Genomic DNA, 22,817 nt, shown 5'->3' with positions numbered 1-22,817 from the left:
TGTGTGAAGCCCATTTCTGGTGTTATTGCTGGAATATTGCTGAAAGCGGCGTAAAACCAAACTCACTTAAGAATTGGATAACTTGTAATAAATAAGTTATATACACGATTTAGACGTTCAATTTTATTTGATTTGCAACATTTTGAGTACGTTTTGTTCAGGAGTGCCTTTTTTTATATTTTTTTACAGAAAGTGAGATTGGTCGTTTAGAACATATTCCCCACGCGTCAGATATTTAATGAAAATTACAAGACAAACGTTACTTACATCATAATAGACATTTACAACCCGAAAGCAGTAAGTGCGGGTATAATGCTTGTATGATCTAAGGTTTCGAACCCACAGCTGGCATATCCTGGTATGGCTAAGGGACGCAACTATGCGATTCTGGTGTTACGGGTACATTATGACAGGTATTAAAGGTACAGAGCATGTACGATGTGTGTTGGGGGTACAGTATGACTGCGTTCCAAGTGCAGTATGACTGTGTTACAGGTGAAGTATGACTTTGTTACAGGTACAGTATGACCGTGTTACAGGTACAGTATGACTGTGTTACAGGTGCAGTATGACTGTGTTATAGGTGCAGTATGACTGTTACAAGTACAGTATGACTGTGTTACAGGTACAGTATGGCCGTGTTACATTGTACAAGTACAGTATGACTGTGTTCCAGGTTGAGAGGGGTTGCTGTAAGTGTAAGGTGGAGTGTGTCTGGTTGTTACAGGTCCTTAGTAACTGTATTACATCTATAGACTTTGATTACACTGAAGCAAATGGACATATGGTGGCTCCTTGTGACTGTGTTAAAAATGAGCCTCTGTTCACCAGCAGTGGATGGGTACCCAGTAGGATGAGATGACAATATCGTAAACTTTCTTGCGCCTCACAGGCATGTTGGGGAATATACTCCCCGGGGAGCTGAGAAATGATTGTTGAATGCACACTGATCCACTGGTCGGAGTAACAATGTCGAAGCGTCAGGGCAGGTTTATGCATGGAGTACAGCGCCATATAAATGTACTATTATTCTTTATCCAAGGTGCGTCGACCAATACCCCTATATATTCGTCCTTGGACTTCCGAACTGTAAGTATATAACCACCTCCGGGCGAGTAAACATATACCTTTTCCGTTTCATGTGATGTTTATACGGAATAGAAATGATAGTAAGTGAAACAGTTATAACATACTCAATACCGTCTTAATACCGTCCCTGTGCGTTAGGTAGGGAGAATTTACATTTCAAGGTTTTTACATTTGTAATATAATAATTTAATTTTCCGGGGGAAGACTACACAAAAAGTATATAATAAATAGGATAGTTCATGTGTCTCGTAGGGGCGGTCGGGTAGCTTAGTGGTTAAAGCGTTCGCTCGTCACGCCGAAGACCAGGGTTCGATTCCCGACATGGGTACAATGTGTGAAGCCCATTTCTGGTGTCCCCCGCCGTGACATTGCTGGAATATTGCTAAAAGCAGCGTAAAACCATACTCACTCACTCATGTGTCTCGTGAAATATCATGTTTTCACTCATCTCGTGACGGAGGGAAAAGGAGATATGTTCACTCGGGCCTACGCCACTCGTGAAACCTCCATAGGAGGTCGCGTCACGTGAACCAAGAAGAAGATTCTTGAGCCAATCAGCTGCCAGCTTTCTAAAACGATTCGGTTTAATAGTTTATCACCTCGAATCAGAAGTTTCGATTCGTTCAAATGAAAAAACACAAAGAACACGAATATTCCTCCGGATGACACAAAAAACCAACATGAAGTAAATAATATATGTTTATTACCTATATGTTTCAAGAAGAGCGAACTAATGTGAATCCAGACCAAGCTTACATGGCCGAATTATTCCAGATTCCCTGCAACCTTGATGACGTAATGCAGGCGGCATTGTTGACATATGACACACACAGGATTGGCTACGCCATTTGCCATGACGACACAGTTTATACTGTCATTGTTGAAGTCCTCTTGCAAGGTTAGCTTGCACGTATTCCCTTCACGAATTTAGCTGTGTGTCGGTTCTCGTGCGTCATTTCCCACTTCTCCATATGGGGGCCCTGAATCGTGGTTTCGAAGGCATCGTCCTACAACACATAGGGTTAATATAATACTACGACACTTTCCCAATGCCGGGTCATCTACCATTATCATCAAACCTAGTTTGGCCTGAGAAGTTGTTCGTTACGCCATTTGTCTATAAGGGAAACATTATTTACCGATCGCGGACGTATTTTAAGATTAGATTTTAAGAAGTATGTTATGTTACCTAAAATAACCTTTAAATAAGGTCGGTTCATGAGGGAACACACGGAGCCATTAAAAAGTGGTCAAATGTAATACATGTTATATTTGCCATAACACTTCCCTAGTAAAGTATAGATTCTAGTACTTTTGGGGGTTGAGTCCCATCCGGACTTGCATATTTACACTTGTCAGAGGGGTACACAAAGTACGTGATCTAGACTACCAGTTGTCGGACTTTCATTTTAGAAAGGGTTAGATCGCTGACTTTGTGTGCTGGCGACTAGGTGCCTCACTCTGGCAATGTGGCTTCGATACCGGATAGGACTCAACCCCCAAAAGTACTAGAATCTGTACTTCACAAAAGAGTGCTTTTAGCAATATTCCTGCAATATCACTTTGGGGCACATCAGAAATAGGATTCACTAATTGTATCCATGTCGGGAATCTAACCCGGGTCTTCGGAGCAAACACTGTAACCACTAGGTTACCCGACCGCCCCACTTCACAAAGGAAGCGTTATCCCAATTATAACATTTGTTACGGTTCATGATAGGTCTACAAGCAGTTTTTGTAAAGTACTTAGATTTACTGAACGAATAAGTCTTATCACCGTTTCCAATGGGACTCATGAGTCATATGGGTACTCGTCAGCTTGACGTAAGCTATCTAATCATAAAACCTGTCATGGACTACACAATAAGCAATTGTTAAAAAGCAGATTTGAAGATGGACAATACATTACAAGGATGATTATTTGATGAGGTTATTTGGAAATATACACCATTCACACAAAAATTATTATACTAATGTGTAATTGGAGGAATATTGAAAAGATGTTCGATTCGATTTTTATAATGGTGCCTAATTGAGAAAGTCTGTTTACGGCCACGGCACAATCAGTTTTGTTCAAAATGTAATGAAATTAAGCATTTGTTTTTCGAGTTGTTTCCATGTTCATGTACGTTTACAATGTTTCCATGTTCACCTCATGTTTACTATGTTTCCATGTTCATGTATGTTTACAATGTTTCCACGTTCATGTATGTTTACAATGTTTCCATGTTCATGTATGTTTACAATGTTTCCATGTTCATGTACGTTTACAGTGTTTCCATGTTCATGTATGTTTACAATATTTCCATGTTCATGTATGTTTACAATGTTTCCATGTTCACCTGTACGTTTACTGTTTCCATGTTCATGTACGTTTACAAATGTTTCCATGTTCATGTACGTTTACAATGTTTCCATGTTCATGTATGTTTACAATATTTCCATGTTCATGTACGTTTACAGTGTTTCCATGTTCATGTACGTTTACACACACACACATACACACACACACAAACACACACACACACACAAACACACACAAACACACACACACACACACACCTCTACGATTGAACAATAACCACCACTGTCCTGGGATTACTATCGATACCTTTATAAGTACTATTCGCTATTTCCTTCTTCGTATTATTCAAAGCAGACTAAACAAACAATACCTCTTTCACTTCGTTCAACACTTCTTTGGCGGTTTCGTGTCTGTCCACAGACTCAAATGGCGACCAGTCAATCTTGTGGTCAGGCTTGGATGGATCTCTCATCAGAATCCCCTCCTTCAGGCCATAAAAGCCGTAAGGTTTAGCGGGATCCTGCCAACGCAGGTCCAGGCTCCACCGAATCTCGTTGGAAACATTCGGCAGACTGCATAAAATTAATATTGATACCGTTATTTCAAAAAATAGGCATATATGTCAATTGGGTTATATGGTTAAACGTATGTATCATGTAAGCGCATGTATGTATATCAATAATTATAATTATAATAAAATGCGTTACCTTGGTAAGTACTACGTTACCTTCTATAGGGGATCATGTTGTTGATCAAAAGCATCCCGCCGTAGGGAATTGGGCACAGTTTGATGTCTTTTTCCAGGTCCACACCTGGAACAATACAGCAGTGTCTGATATCAACTCACTGGCACTCACCTTGGCACTCAGCTGACGATCGGTCATGACAAAACCCAACTTTTGATGTTCTGTCGGTGTAACATGATTCACAAGTCGGTATTACACAAATTTAATTCGCCTGATATAACAGTTAAACATATGCCTTGTCTAATATACATATTTAATGCAGCGCAATAAGAATGGGATTCCCATCTTACCCAGAGTCTTCACCATCTCGTCCTCTGCAAGTTCCACATACCACGTGTCCGCCCAGCAGCACGTGTGACGACAGATGCGCCCTTGTCGGTGACCGCCGGTGACGACCTGGGAACCAAGGAGCTTTGAATTACACCAGACAGTGAATGACATGTGTAGTGCATTGGTTTACTAACTTTTCCCGAATATCTTTGTTTGAAATGAATAAGTGGGTGACTTGGGTTTAAGCTTTGAGTAGTATCCTAGCATATCACGACGTGTCAGCTTAATGTGGGAGTAAAGGCCGAAGTGATGCAGGTCTCGGACGTTTACCACTTTGGTGAAACCACGAGCACGGGTATGGTGCTAACAAACCTAGAAATAAAATCAGGCCTAACCGGGATGGGAATTTCATAAATGTCTGGCCTGCCGAATTGACAGTGGGATTTATTGACGCTTTATACAGTACAGTATTTATACAGTCATACTTTGGCGTGTCAAACTAATGCATGAGGAAAGGCCAATGATTCTGTTTTAGTGAAGCCCATGATCACGGACTGTTTGTTATTGGCTAAGGGTCGTTACTGAAGGATTTGGGCAAATGACAAGCGGACCCAGTTTGTTTGTTGAGACAATCCAGTGATTGACATCATGAGTATCAATGTCAGCATTTTGGATACGATGACATGCATCAACCAAGTCAGCGTCCCTCACCACTCGATCCCGTTAGTTGCCTCTTACGACAAGTATGGATTGCTGAAAACATATTCTCTACCTTGATCTTCACGGGTCGATTAATACATAACATATAGTCTACATACATGATATTTAAATCTATGTATCGTTACTAACCTCCATGCATCCATTTTGAGCATTGGCATCTAGAAGCAGAACCCAGGCCGCTGGTTGCAGGACTTTGTAAGACTCGTTGTCAAGGTAACCAGAATCTTAAATGAAAACAAATCGTCTTATATCGTTATCAACATCAGCATTGTTGGAACGATCTGAAAGAAATGTGTATTAAATAAAGCAAAAAGTCAGTTCGTTGTAAGGTTACTATATGATGAGATGCAGCCTCTATTCACCTTGATGCCACGGCACAGTAGTTGCGTTGTTCTTTGGTGTTTTTGTCCGCAGGTTCCAAACTGGATGTTCGGCTATTTGGGGTCCAATTAGTTGTTCAACCAAATTCAGGAGTCGGTCATTGCTCCAAACTGCACGGAAGGCCTATCATTCAAAAGAAAAGTAGTCATGAGGGAGTGCGTTGGATTTGACGCCGCTTTTAACAGTATTCCAGCTTAATGTGGGAGGAAAGCCCGAAGCGATGAATCTGTCAGACGTTTAGCACTTTGATGAAACCCACAAGCACGGGTAATGTGCTCACAAACCTAGAAAAATAATCGGGGCGAATCGGGATTATAACCACAATCACGGGTTTCTGGCGTGCCCAAGGAACGCAACTCTGCGGCGCCTTAGACGACTAGGCCACCGGTGCTCCCAATTCGTAATGAACACATTGTTAATTATAATCGTAATACTGAAAAGAACCATTGTCCAAGAATGGTTTTAATCGACCTTTGATATCCACGTACCGGAGGAAATTTCCTTGCTTTATGTGAGAGTATATTGGCATCGGGAAACTCTTTCTCAATAAACGACAAGCGCTCAAACAACCCTTTGTCCTCGTATAAATCTGAAAAGATACATACATGTATTAAATTGTTTGTCTTGTTTGTTTTACGCCACACTCAGCAATATTCCAGCTATATGATGGTGGTCTGTAAATAATCGAGTCTGGATAATATAATCCAGTGATTGGCGTCATCAGCATCGATCCACGCAATTGGGATACGATGAAATGCATCAACCAAGTCAGCGAGCCTGACCACCCGATCCTGTTAGTCGCCTATTACAAGCATAGTCGCCTGTTATGGCAGTCATGGGTTGCTGAAGATCTATTCTCGCCCGGATCTTCACGGCTCGAATTAATTTGTTATGGGATCAGACAGAGAGCGTTGGTGAACGGATTTTATATCATTGTTGAACATGAATTTGTCAATCTAGATAGCCAAAAAAGCACTGTGAATTGGAACATTTTAAAAGTATAACCACGTGTTTCCCCTGTTGAAATAACATACTTTTAATCTTTCCTCCTTTGTACAATTTCTGATCGAGATCTTCAACTTGTTTCTCTATGGCTTCTCTGCAAGGATCCAGTTCCTCCTTGGAGAAGAACTTCTCCACTATCAGATAACCCTGGAGCATATCAATATCTTTTACAACAGATCATCGCTATAATGATTCTATTTCGTCTCCATTGTCAAGTAAGTGTTGGGGATCATGCATATTTCGGGGGGATATTTTTATGTAATTGTATGCTCAGTCTTCACTATCAAACGATATCCCAGCAAGTATTTCCTGATCCTACCTTTTTGTATTCAGTATATACAGAAAGAACGTAAAACATGTGAGTGAGTAAGGCTCATTTTCTACTCAGAAACCACTTAATACAAATTGTCTTTTCAATCAAACACAGCCTTTTTGAATGTGCATTACTTCGTTAAGATGAAAAAAATGATAAATGATTACTTTACACACTAAATAAAGGTAGAATCATTTTATCCTCAAACATTCACCTTGTCAAAGAAATGATCAACCTGAGCCTTTGTGAGTTGTCCTGGCTTTGCTTCCGTTGGCTGGGGTGGAGCAACGGTGAAAACTTCGGGGTAAGCTTCGTCACAATCTCCGGGGTAGCGCTTTGCCGTCGTCGACATGATTGTTCCTCTTCTACAATGTGTGACCAATAATGCCTATACCAGTAATACCTCAGCCGCCACAGGGTAAATACCGTGATACGACGTTGTAACAAGCAATAACAGAGTGACAGGAAGGCAGGTGACAGGCTGGGTGTTTATAGTTTATCACTAATTCTATGACTTTGAACGAATCACATTCCTCAAGTACCTCGATAGTTACTTTTAGACACTGCTCGCTCTGTGTGAATGTTCCCAGACGATACCGTTGCGAAAAGCCCAACTAGTTGCTGATGCTGAGTAGAGAAGATTTGTTACTTCATAGATGAAGAGATGAAGACATTTGCGTCTGAATTAACCAAGATGGTATAAAGAGTTCATGTTATATCAACATGTTTTATATACTCGTGAATGTTGCCTATGTGTGTGACAAAGCGTTCGGGCGGTATCCCACTTATTACACTAATGGTACCCTATTTTTTTATGATCACTTTACCCTCACATGTATTTCTCCACTATCTCACAGCCGGACCACTTGTTACGTTCCCTTGAAAACATACATCTGCTACGCCACCCCCCAACCCCTCACCAACCCATGGTCATCATAGTAAGTTAAGCCATGACTTTGCAACTCGACTTGTCAGCATCGGCTCGGCTCCGTCAAGGAGTGATTGGTTTAACGACGCTTACTCCAAGTTGACTTTATCAGCATTCACAAGCGCATAATAAAGAAACGCAACACCAGCTTTATACTCACATAGTTTTACTTACTCAGTCCATCTATCAATACAGGACAGCATCTGACTGGCCAGACTCGTCAATCGGGAAAACTCGATCGATTGCAAACCGCGCTCTCCTCTCCTAATGTTAGGGTATCATGTTACAGTGTTCGGGCCTGGCCTGTCTTTATCACATGTCACAATACCTCATTTTGATTAGATAAAAGTTAGATCTGACCATGAACTCATGGGTGTCGTAATCGAAAAAATACCAAGCCTACGTGCCAGATTGCTCATCACTCCGACTGCTAAAAATGAAACATAACTTGCATCTCTGCTTGTTTCATTAACTAATTGACGATACAATGGAACCAATCCAATGATAAATATGAAATGTCAAGAATACACTTGTGTTAAATGTGAAATGTCTTTTATCTATTAATTCCTTTCGAACTAAAGGTTCTCTGTCACTTTGTATCTCTAATGCAACTCCTCATTGCAGCTATAACGGTTTTATTTGTTACCATTTTCTAATGTTTTTGAGACGCATTTTAACCTTATAACAATACTGACTCCGAGCCGACTAGTCCTTGTTTTAGCCCCTTAATACCGAAAGCCAGGCAGGATAACAACAAGTACCATCTTTTAACGTCTCTTGGTATTGACAAAGAAAATAGATTTTAAACATATTTATCTTAGATATAAAAAAGATACTAACATCCGAAACTTACACTTTACACTATAATTGTCCGGGGGGAAACTACACAAAAAGTATATAATAAATATATCATCTCGTGAAGTGTGTGTGTGGGGGGGGGGGGGGGGGGGCGTAACAATATAATGGCGCCGCTATACTTTCTACTTTAGGAATTTGTCGTTTAAGTTCTTTTCGAGGTGCTGAAATCAGATATGATGGTCCGAATGTTTCGATCATTTTTACTAAGAATTTAGCAACATCGACGCTGATTGGTTCATTTACCTGACGGGACTTTCGTTGGCGCTGATCCTCAGATCCTCGAGCAGAGAGGTATTGCATCGGAGTAAAACATTAACGAGACAGCATAATGTTGCCAGATGGTTCGTTTCTCGTATCCCATGCGGGAAAGTTACTACGTTCTCTGTGACGTATTCACGTCAGTAATTAAAAGTAAACATATTATTAACAAGAATGATCTAAGTAGGAACGTCAGAGACGGAATTGTTGTGAACCCTACACTTGTACTGAAAGAGTGAGTGAGCGCGTTTGGTTTAGCTTTGGACAGTATTCCAGTTATGTCACCGCCTGTCAGCCTTGTGGGAGGAAAGCCCGAAATTATGCAGGTCTTAGACGTTAACCCGTAATTACGGGCATGGTGCTGACAAACCTAGAAACATAATCAGGGATAATAGGGATTCGAACCAACGATCATAACTTTCTAGCAATCCTAAGGAAAGCTGCATTGGAACAGCGAATTGCGGCGCTTTAGACGACAAAAACAGGAGAGGTGTATCGACCACCGAACTTAAAACAAACATTTAAAAAAAGAGCAACGAGAGTCAGAGAGATTAGCGTTAAAGGTGATATATGCTGGATATTCCTGGACAGTGTCTGGCGCTACAGCTATAGTATGCCTGCGTTAAGTATTAAAAATCGAGGAGAGGTAACGTGTCTAAATATGAATGTGACCAAGTTCAACTCCAATTGACATAAATAACCAACATGAAGTAAATAATATATGTTTATTACCTATATGTTTCAAGAAGAGCGAACTAATGTGAATCCAGACCAAGCTTACATGGCCGAATTAGTCCAGAAACCCTGCAACCTTGATGACGTAATGCAGGCGGCATTGTTGACATATGACACACACAGGATTGGCTACGCCATTTGCCATGACGACACAGTTTATACTGTCATTGTTGAAGTCTTGTTGCAATGTTAGCTTGCACGTATTCAATACAGAAACTATTTCTTTCAGGGCTGCTAATATCACAGTGTGGATGACAGAAATTATTTTTCGGACTCGTGTTTCGTGAAACTATTATGACAGTCACACTTCTGTGCTTATGTATATGTACTTGGTCCAACATTAATACTAAACTTTCTCATCAAGAATTAATATGCAAAAATATTCATCAGCATGACGTCATGATAAAGTCAGCCTCCGTGTCATGCCTTGTGCCAGCTGCTGTAAGACTTTCCCTTCACGAGTTTGGCTGTGTGTCGGTTCTCGTGCGTCATTTCCCACTTCTCCATATGGGGGCCCTGAATCGTGGTTTCGAAGGCATCGTCCTACAACACATAGGGTTAATATACTACGACACTTTTCCAATGCCGGGTCATCTACCATTACCACCAAACCTAGTTTGGCCTGAGAAGTTGTTCGTTACGCCATTTGTCTATTTACCACTAGGTTACCCGACCGCCCCACTTCACAAAGGAAGCGTTATCCCAATTATAACATTTGTTACGGTTCATTATAGGTCTACAAGCGGTTTTTGTAAAGTACTTAGATTTACTGAACGAATAAGTCTTATCACCGTTTCCAATGGGACTCATGAGTCATATGGGTACTCGTCAGCTTGACGTAAGCTATCTGATCATACAACCTGTCATGGACTACACAATAAGCAATTGTTAAAAAGCAGATTTGAAGATGGACAATACATTACAAGGATGATTATTTGATGAGGTTATGTGGAAATATAAATCATTCACACAAAAATCATTATTCTAATGTGTAATTGGGGAAATATTGAAAAGATGTTCGAATTGGATTTTTATAATGGTGCCTAATTGAAAAAAGGCTGTCTACGGCCACGGCACAATCAGTTTTGTTCAATCAGTTTTGTTTTTCGAGTTGTGGCATTAAACACAAATATATGTTCCTTGTTTGCGATATTTTTTTACTGTGCTCGTATGGTCTCTCTCAAAATACTTTTATCCTTGGCTCTGTAAGCTGCACATCAATTTGGCACGTATGTTTCACCTTTTCATGACACCATATTTTGTTTCAATGGGACCCCAAGTATGTTTACTGTATCGGCATGTTCATGTTTACTATGTTTACTATGTTTCCATGTTCACCTGTACGTTTACAATGTTGCCATGTTCATGTACGTTTACAATGTTTCCATGTTCACCTGCATGTTTACAATGTTTCCAAGTTCAGCTGTGTGTTTGCACTGTCTCCATGTTCATTTGTATGTCTACACTGTTTCCATGTTCATGTAGGTTTACAATGTTGCCATGTTCATGTACGTTTACAATGTTTCCTTGTTCACCTGTATGTTTACAATGTTTCCATGTTCATGCACACACACACACACACACACACACACACACACACACACACACACACACACACACACACACACACACCTCTTCGATTGAACAATTACTATCGATACCTTTATAAGTAATATTCACTATTTCCTTCTTCGTATTATTCAAAGCAGACTAAACAAACAATACCTCTTTCACTTCGTTCAACACTTCTTTGGCGGTTTCGTGTCTGTCCACAGACTCAAATGGCGACCAGTCAATCTTGTGGTCAGGCTTGGATGGATCTCTCATCAGAATCCCCTCCTTCAGGCCATAAAAGCCGTAAGGTTTAGCGGGATCCTGCCAACGCAGGTCCATGCTCCACCGGATCTCGTTGGAAACATTCGGCAGACTGCATAAAGTAAATATTTATACCGTTATTTCCAAAATTAAGCGAATATTTCAATTGAGTTATATGGTTAAACGTTTGTCTTATGTATGTGCATTTAGGTATATCAATATTACAATACAATGCGTTACCGTATTAAGTACTGCGTTACCTTCTATGGGGGATCATGTTGTTGATCAAAAGCATCCCGCCGTAGGGAATTGGGCACAGTTTGATGTCTTTTTCCAGGTCCACACCTGGAACAATACAGCAGTGTCTGATATCAACTCACTGGCACTCACCTTGGCACTCAGCTGACGATCGGTCATGACAAAACCCAACATTTTGATGTTGTGTCGGTGTAACATGATTCACAATTCGGTATTACACAAATTTAACTCGCCTGATATAACTTTGGTATATCGACGTGGTCCTTGCACAAGTTCTGTTCATGTAATGTTGTGTTTATAGTCATCAAGAAGGCTGCTGTCACAAGCGTTACATGTGTCAATAGTATTTGTTTCCGTTACTCCTCTACACAGATAGCACTGGCAATTATCAAGAAGCGTTTACCTACGGGGTAATCTTAAACCGTTTTGATAAATGAGAAACCTTTTTTAAGGAGGAAGTAGAGGTATTTAACTTTTGTATATTTGTCCCTACTAATTACATTTTACAATTGCCATGGAGTGAAAACGTGTTTCTATGATACTAAGTTCCCATTTACCTAAGAACGGGATATTACTTAGGTGCATTGATGAATGTAGTACCGCCCATGCCCTGTTGAATGCATACAATATTCACATACAATATTCACCAATGAATGGGTATCGCATATGGATGTGTGTTTGTAAAGATAATACAATACGTAACGACAGTTAAACATATGTCTTGCCTAATATACTTATTTAATGCAGTGCAATAAGAATGGGATTCACATCTTACCCAGAGTCTTCACCATCTCGTCCTCTGCAAGTTCCACATACCACGTGTCCGCCCAGCAGCACGTGTGACGACAGATGCGACCTGGTCGGTGACCGCCGGATACGACCTGGGAACCAAGGAGCTTTGAATTACACCAGACAGTGAATGACATGTGTAGTGCATTGGCTTTTCCCGAATATCTTTGTTGAAATGAATGAGTAGGTGACTTGGGTTTAAGCTTTGAGTAGTATCCTAGCATATCACGACGTGTCAGCTTAATGTGGGAGTAAAGCCCGAAGTGATGCAGATCTCGGACGTTTACCACTTTGATGAAACCACGAGCACGGGTATGGTGCTGACTAACCTAGAAATATATAATTAGGGCGAACCGGGATGGGAATTTCATAAATTTCTGGCGTGCCGAATGGACAATGGGATTGGGTCGATTTGGACATAGTATACAGTCTAGCTACATACATGATATTTAAAGCTATGTATCGTTGCTAACCTCCATGCATCCATTTTGTGCATTGGCATCCAGAAGCGGAACCCAAGCCGTTGGTTGCAGGACTTTGTAAGACTCGTTGTCAAGGTAACCAGAATCTTAAATGAAAACAAATCGTCTTATATCGTTATCAACATCAGCATTGCTGGGACGATCTGAAAGAAATATTTGTTAAATAAAGCAATAAGTGAATTCTTGATGAGATGCAACCTCTATTCACCTTGATGCCACGGCACAGTAGTGGCGTTGTTCTTTGGTGTTTTTGTCCGCAGGTTCCAAACTGGATGTCCGGCTATTTTGGGTCCAATCAGTTGTTCAACCAAATTCAAGAGTCGGTCATTGCTCCAAACTGCACGGAAGGCCTATCATTCAAAAGAAAAGTAGTCATGAGGGAGTGCGTTGGATTTGACGCCGCTTTGAACAGTATTCCAGTCATACACAGCGTGTCAACTTAATGTGGGAGGAAAGCCCGAAGTGATGAATGTGTCAGACGTTCAGCACTTTGATGAAACCCACAAGCACGGGTAATGTGCTCACAAACCTAGAAACATAATCGGGGCGAACCGGGATTCTAAGCCACAATCATAGGTTTCTGGCGTGCCCAAGGAACGCAACCCTGCGGCGCCTTAGACGACTAGGCCACCGGTGCTCCCAATTCGTAATGAACACATTGTTAATTATAATCGTAATACTGAAAATAACCATTGTCCAAGAATGGTTTTAATCGACTTTTAATATCCACGCACCGGAGGTAGTTTCCCTGCTTTATGTAAGAGTATATTGGCACCGGGAAACTCTTTCTCAATACACGACAAGCGCTCAAACAACCCTTTGTCCTCGTATAAATCTGAAAAGATACATACATGTATTAAATTGTTTGTCATTTTGTTTGTTTGTTTGTTTAACGCCACACTCAGCAATATTCCAGCTATATGACGGTAGTCTGTAAATAATCGAGTCTGGATGATACAATCCAGTGATTGGTGTCATGAGCATCGATCCACGCAATTGGGATACGATGAAATGCATCAACCAAGTCAGCGAGCCAGACCACCCGATCATGTTAGTCGCCTATTACAAGCATAGTCGCCTGTTTATGACAGTCATGGGTTGCTGAAGACCTATTCTTTCCCGGATCTTCACGGCTCGAATTAATTTGTTATGGGATCAGACATAAAGCATAGATGAACGGATTTTATATCATTGTTGAACATGAATTTGTCAATCTAGATAGCGAAAAAAGCATAGTGAATTGGAACATTTTTAAAATACAACTGTAGAAATCCTCTGTAGAAATAACATACTTTTAATCTTTCCTCCTTTGTACAACTTCTGAGCGAGATCTTCAACTTGTTTCTCTATGGCTTCTCTGCAAGGATCCAGTTCCTCCTTGGAGAAGAACTTCTCCACTATCAGATAACCCTGGAGCATATCAATATCTTTTAGAACAGATCATCGCTTTTATTATTCTATTTCGCCTCCATTGTCAAGTAAATTTTGGGGATCGTGCATATTTCGAGGGGATATTTTTATGTAATTGTATGCTCAGTCTTTACTACCAAAAGATATCCCAGCAAGTATTCATGATCCTACCTTTTTGTATTCAGTATATACAGAACTCTTCGAAGAACGGAAAAAAAACATGAAGATAATGTGAGTGAGTAAGGCTCATTTTCTAATCAGAAACCACTTAATACAAACAAAATTATGTAGCTAATTATCTTTTCAATCAAACACAGCCTTTTTGAATGTGCATTACTTCGTTAAGATGAAAAAAATAAAAAGTTATTACTTTACACACTAAATAAAGGCAGAATCATTTTATCTTCAAACATTTTACATACTATACAAAACATTCACCTTGTCAAAGAAATGATCAACTTGAGCCTTTGTGAGTTGTCCTGGCTTTGCTTCAGTTGGCTGGGGTGGAGGAACGGTGAAAACTTCGGGGTAAGCTTCGTCACAATCCCCAGGGTAGCGCTTTGCCGTCGTAGACATGATTGTTCCTCAGCCACCACAAGGTAAATACCGTGATACGACGTTGTAACAAGTAATAACCGAGTGACAGGAAGGCAGGTGATAGGCTGTGTGTTTATAGTTTATCACTAATTCTATGACCTTGAACGAATCACATTCCTCAAGTACCACGATAGCTACTTTTAGACACTGCTCGCTTTGTGTGAATGTTCCTTGACGAAGCCGTTGCGAAAAGCCCAACTAGTTGCTGATGTGGAGTAGAGAATATTTATTACTTCAATGATGAAGACATTTGCGTCTGAATTAACCAAGATGGTATAAAGAGTTCTTGTTATATCAACATGTTTTATATACTCGTGAATGTCGCGTACGTGCGTGACAAAGCGTTAGGGAGGTAACCTACTTTTTACACTAATGATACCCTAGTTTTTTTATGATCACTCTACCCTCGCACGCATTTCTCCATTATCTCACAGCCGGACCACTTGTTACGTTCCCTTGAAAATATACATCTGCGCCCCCCCCCCCCCCCCCCCTCCCCCCCCCCCCCCAACCCCTACCCTCAACCCCCTATTTCAAGTTCAAAGATCCGTGTTGGTCATGTCTTTAAAACCTTGATGTGTTAATATGACGAAACTGTTGCTTACTAGTAATTTATTTAATTAACTAAATCAATTCACCAGTAGCATCTCCCCCAGTCGTGATATTGCTTGAATATTGCTAAAAGGGGCGTAAAAACATACTCATTCGAAATCAGTAGCAGCACCACATTATTCGATGTGAGGACGTGGATGTTTTAGAGAGTGCTGTTGATGTCAAAGCCTCTATAAGTTATCACAGAGCTATGTATAAACACAGTGGAATGCATTTCTCAGCAGTCATCATTTACCGATGACGTGTGGTGCCGTGGTAGAGGCTCTGGTAAACTGAATGCATTCACAGCAACCCATAACTAAAGGGATTTTTCTGACTGTATGCATGTCGATAAGTCTTGTGACGTTTTGTTTGTTTGAAGTTGGGAGTATATCAAGTGATATATTCCAGGGAAAACGGTCGGAGTTCGCACAAATCATAAAACAATGGTTCAATTCAGAACATAGTCGGGAGTGCACGAATAGGCAGACATGACACAACATTGCCAGGAAAAGCAAAACCACCCATTAGTTATACATGTAGTTTATAAGAAACAAAGATAAACTTATAAAATGATGCGCAAAAGAAATGGGTTTTTTATCAAATTTGTATGATTAATTTCAGAGCTTCACACAAAAGCAGAATGGTGAATGGTGTTTAAGGTCATGTCTAAGATTATTTCACTGATATAGAGACGTGCATGTGTGTGTGTGTGTGTGTCTGTCTGTCTGTTCTTACCAGTCCGGAATATTGCCGATTGTATGGTGCTGGCCCAGTTTAACATGAATGCCGAACTCAGACACAATTTACTGACTCCGAGCCGACCAGTCCTTGTTTTAGCCCCTTGATACCGAACGCCAGGCAGGAAAACAACAAGTACCATCTTTAACGTCTTTTGGTATTGACAATGAAAATAGATTTAATACATATTTCGAATTTATCTTAGATATATAGAAGTTATCACGCGAGTGTGTTTGGGGATGGTAAATATCCTGCATTAGGAATAAACATTGTATTTAGCGAGCCTTGGCGAGCTAAATACATAGTGTTTATTCCTAATGCAGGATATTTACCATCCCCAAACACACAAGTGTGATAACCTCTTTATCATATAATGTCATTCTTTAATTCTGTGCTTGAAAATCGCTTTCCCTCTCTCACAAACATTACCGAAACATTGCGAGTTTTCCTGGAATGCGCGCATTAATATTTATTACGTCACAGGGTAAGTGATGTGTCAGTCGGACAGTGACAATAGCCAATATAGTTCCAACTGAAATCTGTTTCTTATACAGTGGCGAAGCAACATATACGCAAAACAACAATTGTTTTTAATTGCCTTTCGTGGCACTCCACCGGTCTGTCCGCTAGAGTAATTGCCCTTTGTCAAAGGGAAGCTACTCTAACCCTAGTCTATGAGACGTCACGGCCACGGTCAGACGTTGTTGACAGTCGGTCTGTCCTGTCATAACGTTAAGAAGTGTAGTCAGATGTACACACAGCGACAAAACGAAACAAGGTAACAGTTCAAACATATTTCGGCCAAATCTAACTATTTTGATTTGTGGAGTAGGTTTCAAGCCGCAGAGGTCTACAAGCGCAGATATGGCTGGTCTACAAGCGCAGATATGGCTACAGATCCCGCTTGGCTAGGCCTCGTGCCCTCACAAAATATTGTTTCGAAATTTATATCTCCAAAGGTGCCAAAACTTATAAAATGCCTTAGCTACGTCACAGTTAGACACTGATTTTCAGTATATCAGACTGTTCTTTTGATAATGATAGCAATTATCCCTGTAGTTTATCCAGATTCCGAATGGTTAATTCTGACGCCATGTTTGTTTATAAACAGTGAAAGTAGTCCTACTTGACCTTTGATCTTTGCATCTCTATCCGCATATAACCACAACGGATATCGTTTTTATCCGTTGGCTTTATCCTGCCGAGAAACCTACCCATTATATGATAAAAAGAAATACTCACATCCGAAACTTACTAATTTTTCAAATCGGACAATTCACAATTTGACAAGTTGAAAACATAATTATGCAACAAATTAGATATCATAAAATGCCTTCCCCTGCCACAGACTGATGAAAGAAACAGTGAATTTTATAAGCAAAGTGTTATACTTATCGTTTAATATCTCAGGACGACCTTTTACTTATCTCAAATAGTACATATTAACATTATGCCATTATATATAAAATGATGACAATTATCGAGGTAGAGTTTTGTTGGTAAATATTTGAAACAGGTGTAGTTGTATTTTGTTCAGAAACTGGAAACTCAGAAGCTTCTGTATATCAGTTAATTGAGTGAGTGAGTGAGTATGGTATTACGCCGCTTTTAGCAATATTTAGGAATATCACGGCGGGGGACACCAGAAATGGGCTTCACACTTTGTACCCATGTCGGGAATCGAACCCGGGTCTTCGGCGTGACGAGCGAACGCTTTAACCACTAGGCTACCCGACCGCCCCATCAGTTAATTGAGTTACATGTGTGAAGCCATAGAAAACAAAGAACGCTGTGGCATATATAAATGGAAAAACAAGCCGACACCTAACAGTGTTGGTAAATGACTCTGAAAACACTGTATTTGAACGTGAGCGTTCCACAAGGCTCAGTTCTTGGTCCGTTCCTATTACTTGTCTATTTCAATAATTATTGTTAAATAATAAATATTAATATTCCTGATTATTTAAACTGTTTTATAAAATTATTTACCAATGCCGCCTCCCTTGAACGAGCATCAAAAGATAATCATTATTCTTTTCTCAAAAAGCGTTTGAATCAAATTTTGAAAGTATAATTGACCGGGCCATGTAGTGGCTAACATACAATGTCGTGTTGTGTCGTGTCAGTGTCCTAGATTCGTGGATTCGGACTGGTTATTACACTTGGTTTGTCAGCACTATATCCATTCACGTTCACCATGGTTCACAGTGGAAACCGTCTCCCATCTGTGTCAATTTGGAAGGTCCTCCCGTATGAAGATTGCCTACTGCTATGTATCTGCACCACATAATTGTGTTCACCGCGAAACTCGACATACGACATTTTCAAATAATATCGCCAAAATGAATCAGATTCTAACGCCCTGTCATCAGAAAGAGGTACTAATATATATATCAAAGAAAACGTGAATTATTTCCAATTTTACAAGTCGCTTATTGCTTACGGTGAGAGTAGCGCCGCATCCCTCTGTAAGCTTTATTTGCTTGTTTCTTGTTTAACGCTGCACTGAGCAATATTCCAGCTATACGACGGGAATCTGGGTCAAACAACCCAGTGATTGACAACATGATCATCGATCTACGCAATTGAGATACGATGGCATGCATCAAACAGGTCAGCGAGCCGGACCACCCGATCCTGTTAGTCGCCTTTTACGGCGAGCATGGGTTGCTGAATACCTATTCCAACCCAGATCTACACTGGTATTTAATCCTTTGTAACTGTGATGATGTGACTGCATTGTTATCTCGTTTCGTGACGTCATAGCTCTGTATGGCATCATCAATGGCATCTCGCTGCATGTTTTTATCCGTTTGATACAAAATAAAAGAGAAATGGTGATGTTTCCTTATACCTGAATGTTTTATCATTAGGTGGTTATTTTTTTCATGACGTTAAATACTACTAATTTTCCATTTATGCAAAACTAAAAAGTGATTTACCTATGTGTCGCTATAGTATAAAGTATGAATTTCGCACAGCAGATTGAGCCAAGGTCAAGACAGTGTACGCTGGCCTTTCACCATTGAGAAATATAAATTAGGTCGTGTAGATTTTATGTTCTTATTTCTGAAAAAGTTACTCTGAATTCATACCAATGGACATCGTTCATCGTGGTATAACTGAAGAACTGTTATCGCGCTCATCTATGTACTTGTGTACATTTGTTTATTCTAACTTGAAATAAAGTTGAAAATATATTATCAGTTCCATGACAATATCAACAGTGTAGTTAGTTTCACTTGGAGCACTCATAATATTTAATGCAAACTTGAATGTTGTAGTTTAAATGTGTCTAACTCAAATGAACATGAGATAGAAGATAGATCCGTTTATCATATAATGGACAGTGTTATCTTTGCGATATACCGAACAAGTAAATATGCAAATGAGGTCACAGCGGGAACTACTCTTAATGATTTCTTGGCAATGTTATCTAAATATACCTTGATGGATATAATTCCCAACAAGTCATGTGTGTGTGTGTGCGTGTGTGTGTGTGTGTGTGTGTGTGTGTGTGTGTGTGTGTGTGTGTGTGTGTGTGTGTGTGTGTGTGTGTGTGTGTGTGTGTGTGTGTGTGTGTGTGTGTGCGCACATGAACATGGAAACAGTGTAAGCATACAGGTGAACATGGGAACATTGTAAACGTACATGAACATGGCAACATTATAAACGTACAGGTGAACATGTGTGTGTGTGTGTGTGTGTGTGTGTGTGTGTGTGTGTGTGTGTGTGTGTGTGTGTGTGTGTGTGTGCTCCTGTGTGTGTGTGCTTCTGTGTGTGTCTGTGTATGTCTGTGTGACTGTGTATGTCTGTGCTTTTTCGGGCAAACATGTATACAAATCATTTACCTCTCATTGATACAAAAGCTGTTCTCTTAAACATCGTACACAAAACTTACTTCAGTAACTGGAAATACGTCTTAAACATCGGGGTGGCCCAGTCGTCCAATGCGCAGCCATTCGCTATGTAAAATTGCGTCCCTTGGGCACACCAAAAACCTATGATTGTTGGTTTGAATCCCGGTTCGCCCTAATATGTTCCTTGGTTTGTCAGCACCCATTTAACGTGGTTAAAATCCAAGGCCTGTGTCACTTGGGACTTTCCTCACACATCAAACTGACACGCCGTGATATAACTGGAATACTGTTCAAAGTGGCATTAATGTTACATCGATTAATTTAAGAGAGGCAAAATTATTTTTAAATGATATTATGATAAAGGGAATATTACTCGCCAATGTTTGCAGGGTCACATAAGGCATATTTTCTTATTCTTAGTAATAGTATATGATAATATATCATACTGAAACGCGCTTGTCTGATAACCTCTATGTGTTGAAATGTTGTATATTTGGGGTTTTTTAAAGTTAATTTTAAAATGCACCAATTGTCACGAGTGAACACGAACGCTCTAACAATATACAGTGTTCTGGAGGAAGGCGTGTGCGATAAAGACAATGCATTAGTTGTGGACAAGTGTCGTTTATAGAGTGTTTATCCCAGATAACGACGGCGACGACCTTAACTGAGATTCAACACCCTTGGATGTTATCTCCACGTGTGCTTTTCATGACACGGCAGATGACCATGATACTGTTCTTGGACAACTATGAACATATTACTTTGTGTGGGTATTTAGAACATGTGATGTGAATGTGTGTGTGCGCGCGCGCGCGTGCATGTGTATGTGTCGCTACTTGGGCTAGTCCGGACGTATGCTAGTTTTCTAGTGCTAGCCCACTAGCCCGCTAGAGATACCATATAAAATTATGTGTCAGGTCAAAGATATTTATTTCATGTAAGGCCTCCGATCCATACACAGAGAAGTTATATATAAGTAGTTTTACATATTTGGATATATATATATACTAATTTTTAACAATTTGTTTCTGAGAGAAATTGCATTTTTAACATACATGTATATAGCAAGTTTTAATATGAAGAGAGAAGAGAAATATAAGCGTGTGTTACCGTGTGTGTGTGTGTGTGCGTGTGTGTGTGTGTAGGTGTGTGTTAGCGTGTGTTAGCGTGTGTTAGCGTGTGTGTGTGTGTGTGTGTGTGTAGTAAGGGTAGTAAGTGTCGGGTCGGGAATAGCAATAGTCTGATAATTGAGTAGTGACGGCTTAGTCGTGTCTTTACAACACTGACTGTTATTCTATTCAAATTTACAATGTGATATATATCTAAGGGACCCAGGAAATGTATCTTGATAGCAGGTTTTCTACTTACATGGTTCTACTTATCAAACATAAAAAAAATAATTACATAGTGTGCGTGTTGAGACCGAAGGACAGCATCTACATAAGAGGGTTTCCCACTTAAATCGTTTCTATCGTGAGTATGGTTTTACGCCGCTTTTAGAAATATTCCAGCAATATCACGGCGGGGGACACCAGAAATGGGCCTCACACATTGTACCCATGTCGCGAATCGAACCCGGGTCTTCGGCGTGACGAGCGAACGCTTTAACCACTATGCTACCCGACCGCCCCTATACATAGCGACAATTCCATGCATAGCCTTGCACACTTTGACGTTGCTTAGCGCTCGTACATCAGGGGAAGAATGCATATCATGTGAAACAGGAATAGGCGATTTGTAGAGTTTTATTCTCCTTTAGCTCCCCCACCTTAAAAGCATGGCATATTTCAAAATTCGAAATATCCGCCCAAATTAAGCGACCCTCTCCCTTCTCGACCACATCACTAAATGGCCTGGCGGGCCCATGCGCGAAATACGCATATGTCGGAAAGCGCACGTTATTACCCAAACTAAGTAAGTTTGTAAGTAAGCTAATTACAGATGCGGAAGCGTTCTCGTATATTTTTTGAAAATATTATCCAACAAAAGAAAGTCGGATGCGGATTTAAGTGAAAATAAAAACAGGTTACTGTTGAAGGTCGTTGGAAGTACCTTGTTCAAACTGGTGTGCGCAGGTGGGTTGCCCAATTTGAGGCCAGATAACCGTATGTAGAGGAGCCTTGACCTCCACATACGCACATAGCCTTATCTTATCTTATCTGTCTTAGTTTCCAGCACACAATGACGTGAGTCCACTTGCTTTATGAATGGATCTATTTATTCATGACCCAGTGTCCCTATTAACGCAAAGATATCATGCATCATAGTGCCCCTATATCATGACCGCCATGTAGTCCACTACAACTACTACTACTGCTGCTGCTGCTGCTACTACTACTACTGCTGCTGCTACTACTACTGCTACTGCTACTACTACTACTACTGCTGCTGCTGCTACTACTACTCCTACTCCTACTACCACTACTATTACTGCTCCTCCCCTCCTCCCCTTCTCCTACTACTACTATAATGCTGCTGTTACTACTACTCCTACTACTGCTGCTACTACTACTACAATGCTGCTACTACTACTGCTGCTACTACTACAATGCTGCTGCTACTACTCCTACTACTGCTGTTACTACTACAGCTACTACTACTACTACCACTACTGCTCCTCCACCTCCTCATACTACTACTACTGCTGCTGTTGCTGCTGCTGC

The 22,817-nt window shown here is 40.4% G+C and overlaps 2 protein-coding genes across 2 annotated transcripts; both read right to left on the bottom strand.

The window, feature by feature from the left end:
* Nucleotides 1-1,988: 1,988 nt before the first annotated feature.
* Nucleotides 1,989-7,186, bottom strand: LOC139443217 (phytanoyl-CoA dioxygenase domain-containing protein 1-like). The gene is made up of 9 exons (XM_071224189.1): nucleotides 7,044-7,186; nucleotides 6,546-6,663; nucleotides 6,000-6,100; nucleotides 5,493-5,634; nucleotides 5,260-5,354; nucleotides 4,431-4,536; nucleotides 4,122-4,206; nucleotides 3,765-3,966; nucleotides 1,989-2,096 (listed from the first exon to the last, which is right to left on the bottom strand). The coding sequence occupies exons 1-9, from the start codon at nucleotides 7,179-7,181 to the stop codon at nucleotides 1,989-1,991; spliced, it is 1,095 nt and encodes a 364-aa protein (XP_071080290.1). The 5' UTR covers nucleotides 7,182-7,186.
* A 2,398-nt stretch (nucleotides 7,187-9,584) lies between these two features.
* LOC139442623 (phytanoyl-CoA dioxygenase domain-containing protein 1-like) lies at nucleotides 9,585-15,134 on the bottom strand. Its single transcript, XM_071223478.1, has 9 exons — nucleotides 14,801-15,134; nucleotides 14,245-14,362; nucleotides 13,687-13,787; nucleotides 13,161-13,302; nucleotides 12,944-13,038; nucleotides 12,457-12,562; nucleotides 11,684-11,768; nucleotides 11,334-11,535; nucleotides 9,585-10,151 (listed from the first exon to the last, which is right to left on the bottom strand). Exons 1-9 carry the CDS (start codon nucleotides 14,936-14,938, stop codon nucleotides 10,029-10,031), a joined length of 1,110 nt encoding a protein of 369 aa, XP_071079579.1. The 5' UTR covers nucleotides 14,939-15,134; the 3' UTR covers nucleotides 9,585-10,028.
* Nucleotides 15,135-22,817: the final 7,683 nt, after the last annotated feature.

Source organism: Haliotis cracherodii, unplaced genomic scaffold, assembly GCF_022045235.1.
Source record: "Haliotis cracherodii isolate W230 unplaced genomic scaffold, xgHalCrac1.p SCAF_5, whole genome shotgun sequence".
Lineage (NCBI taxonomy): Eukaryota > Metazoa > Mollusca > Gastropoda > Lepetellida > Haliotidae > Haliotis > Haliotis cracherodii.
The sequence above is the reverse complement of the archived record's forward strand: the minus strand, read 5'-3'. Positions and strand labels throughout refer to the sequence as shown.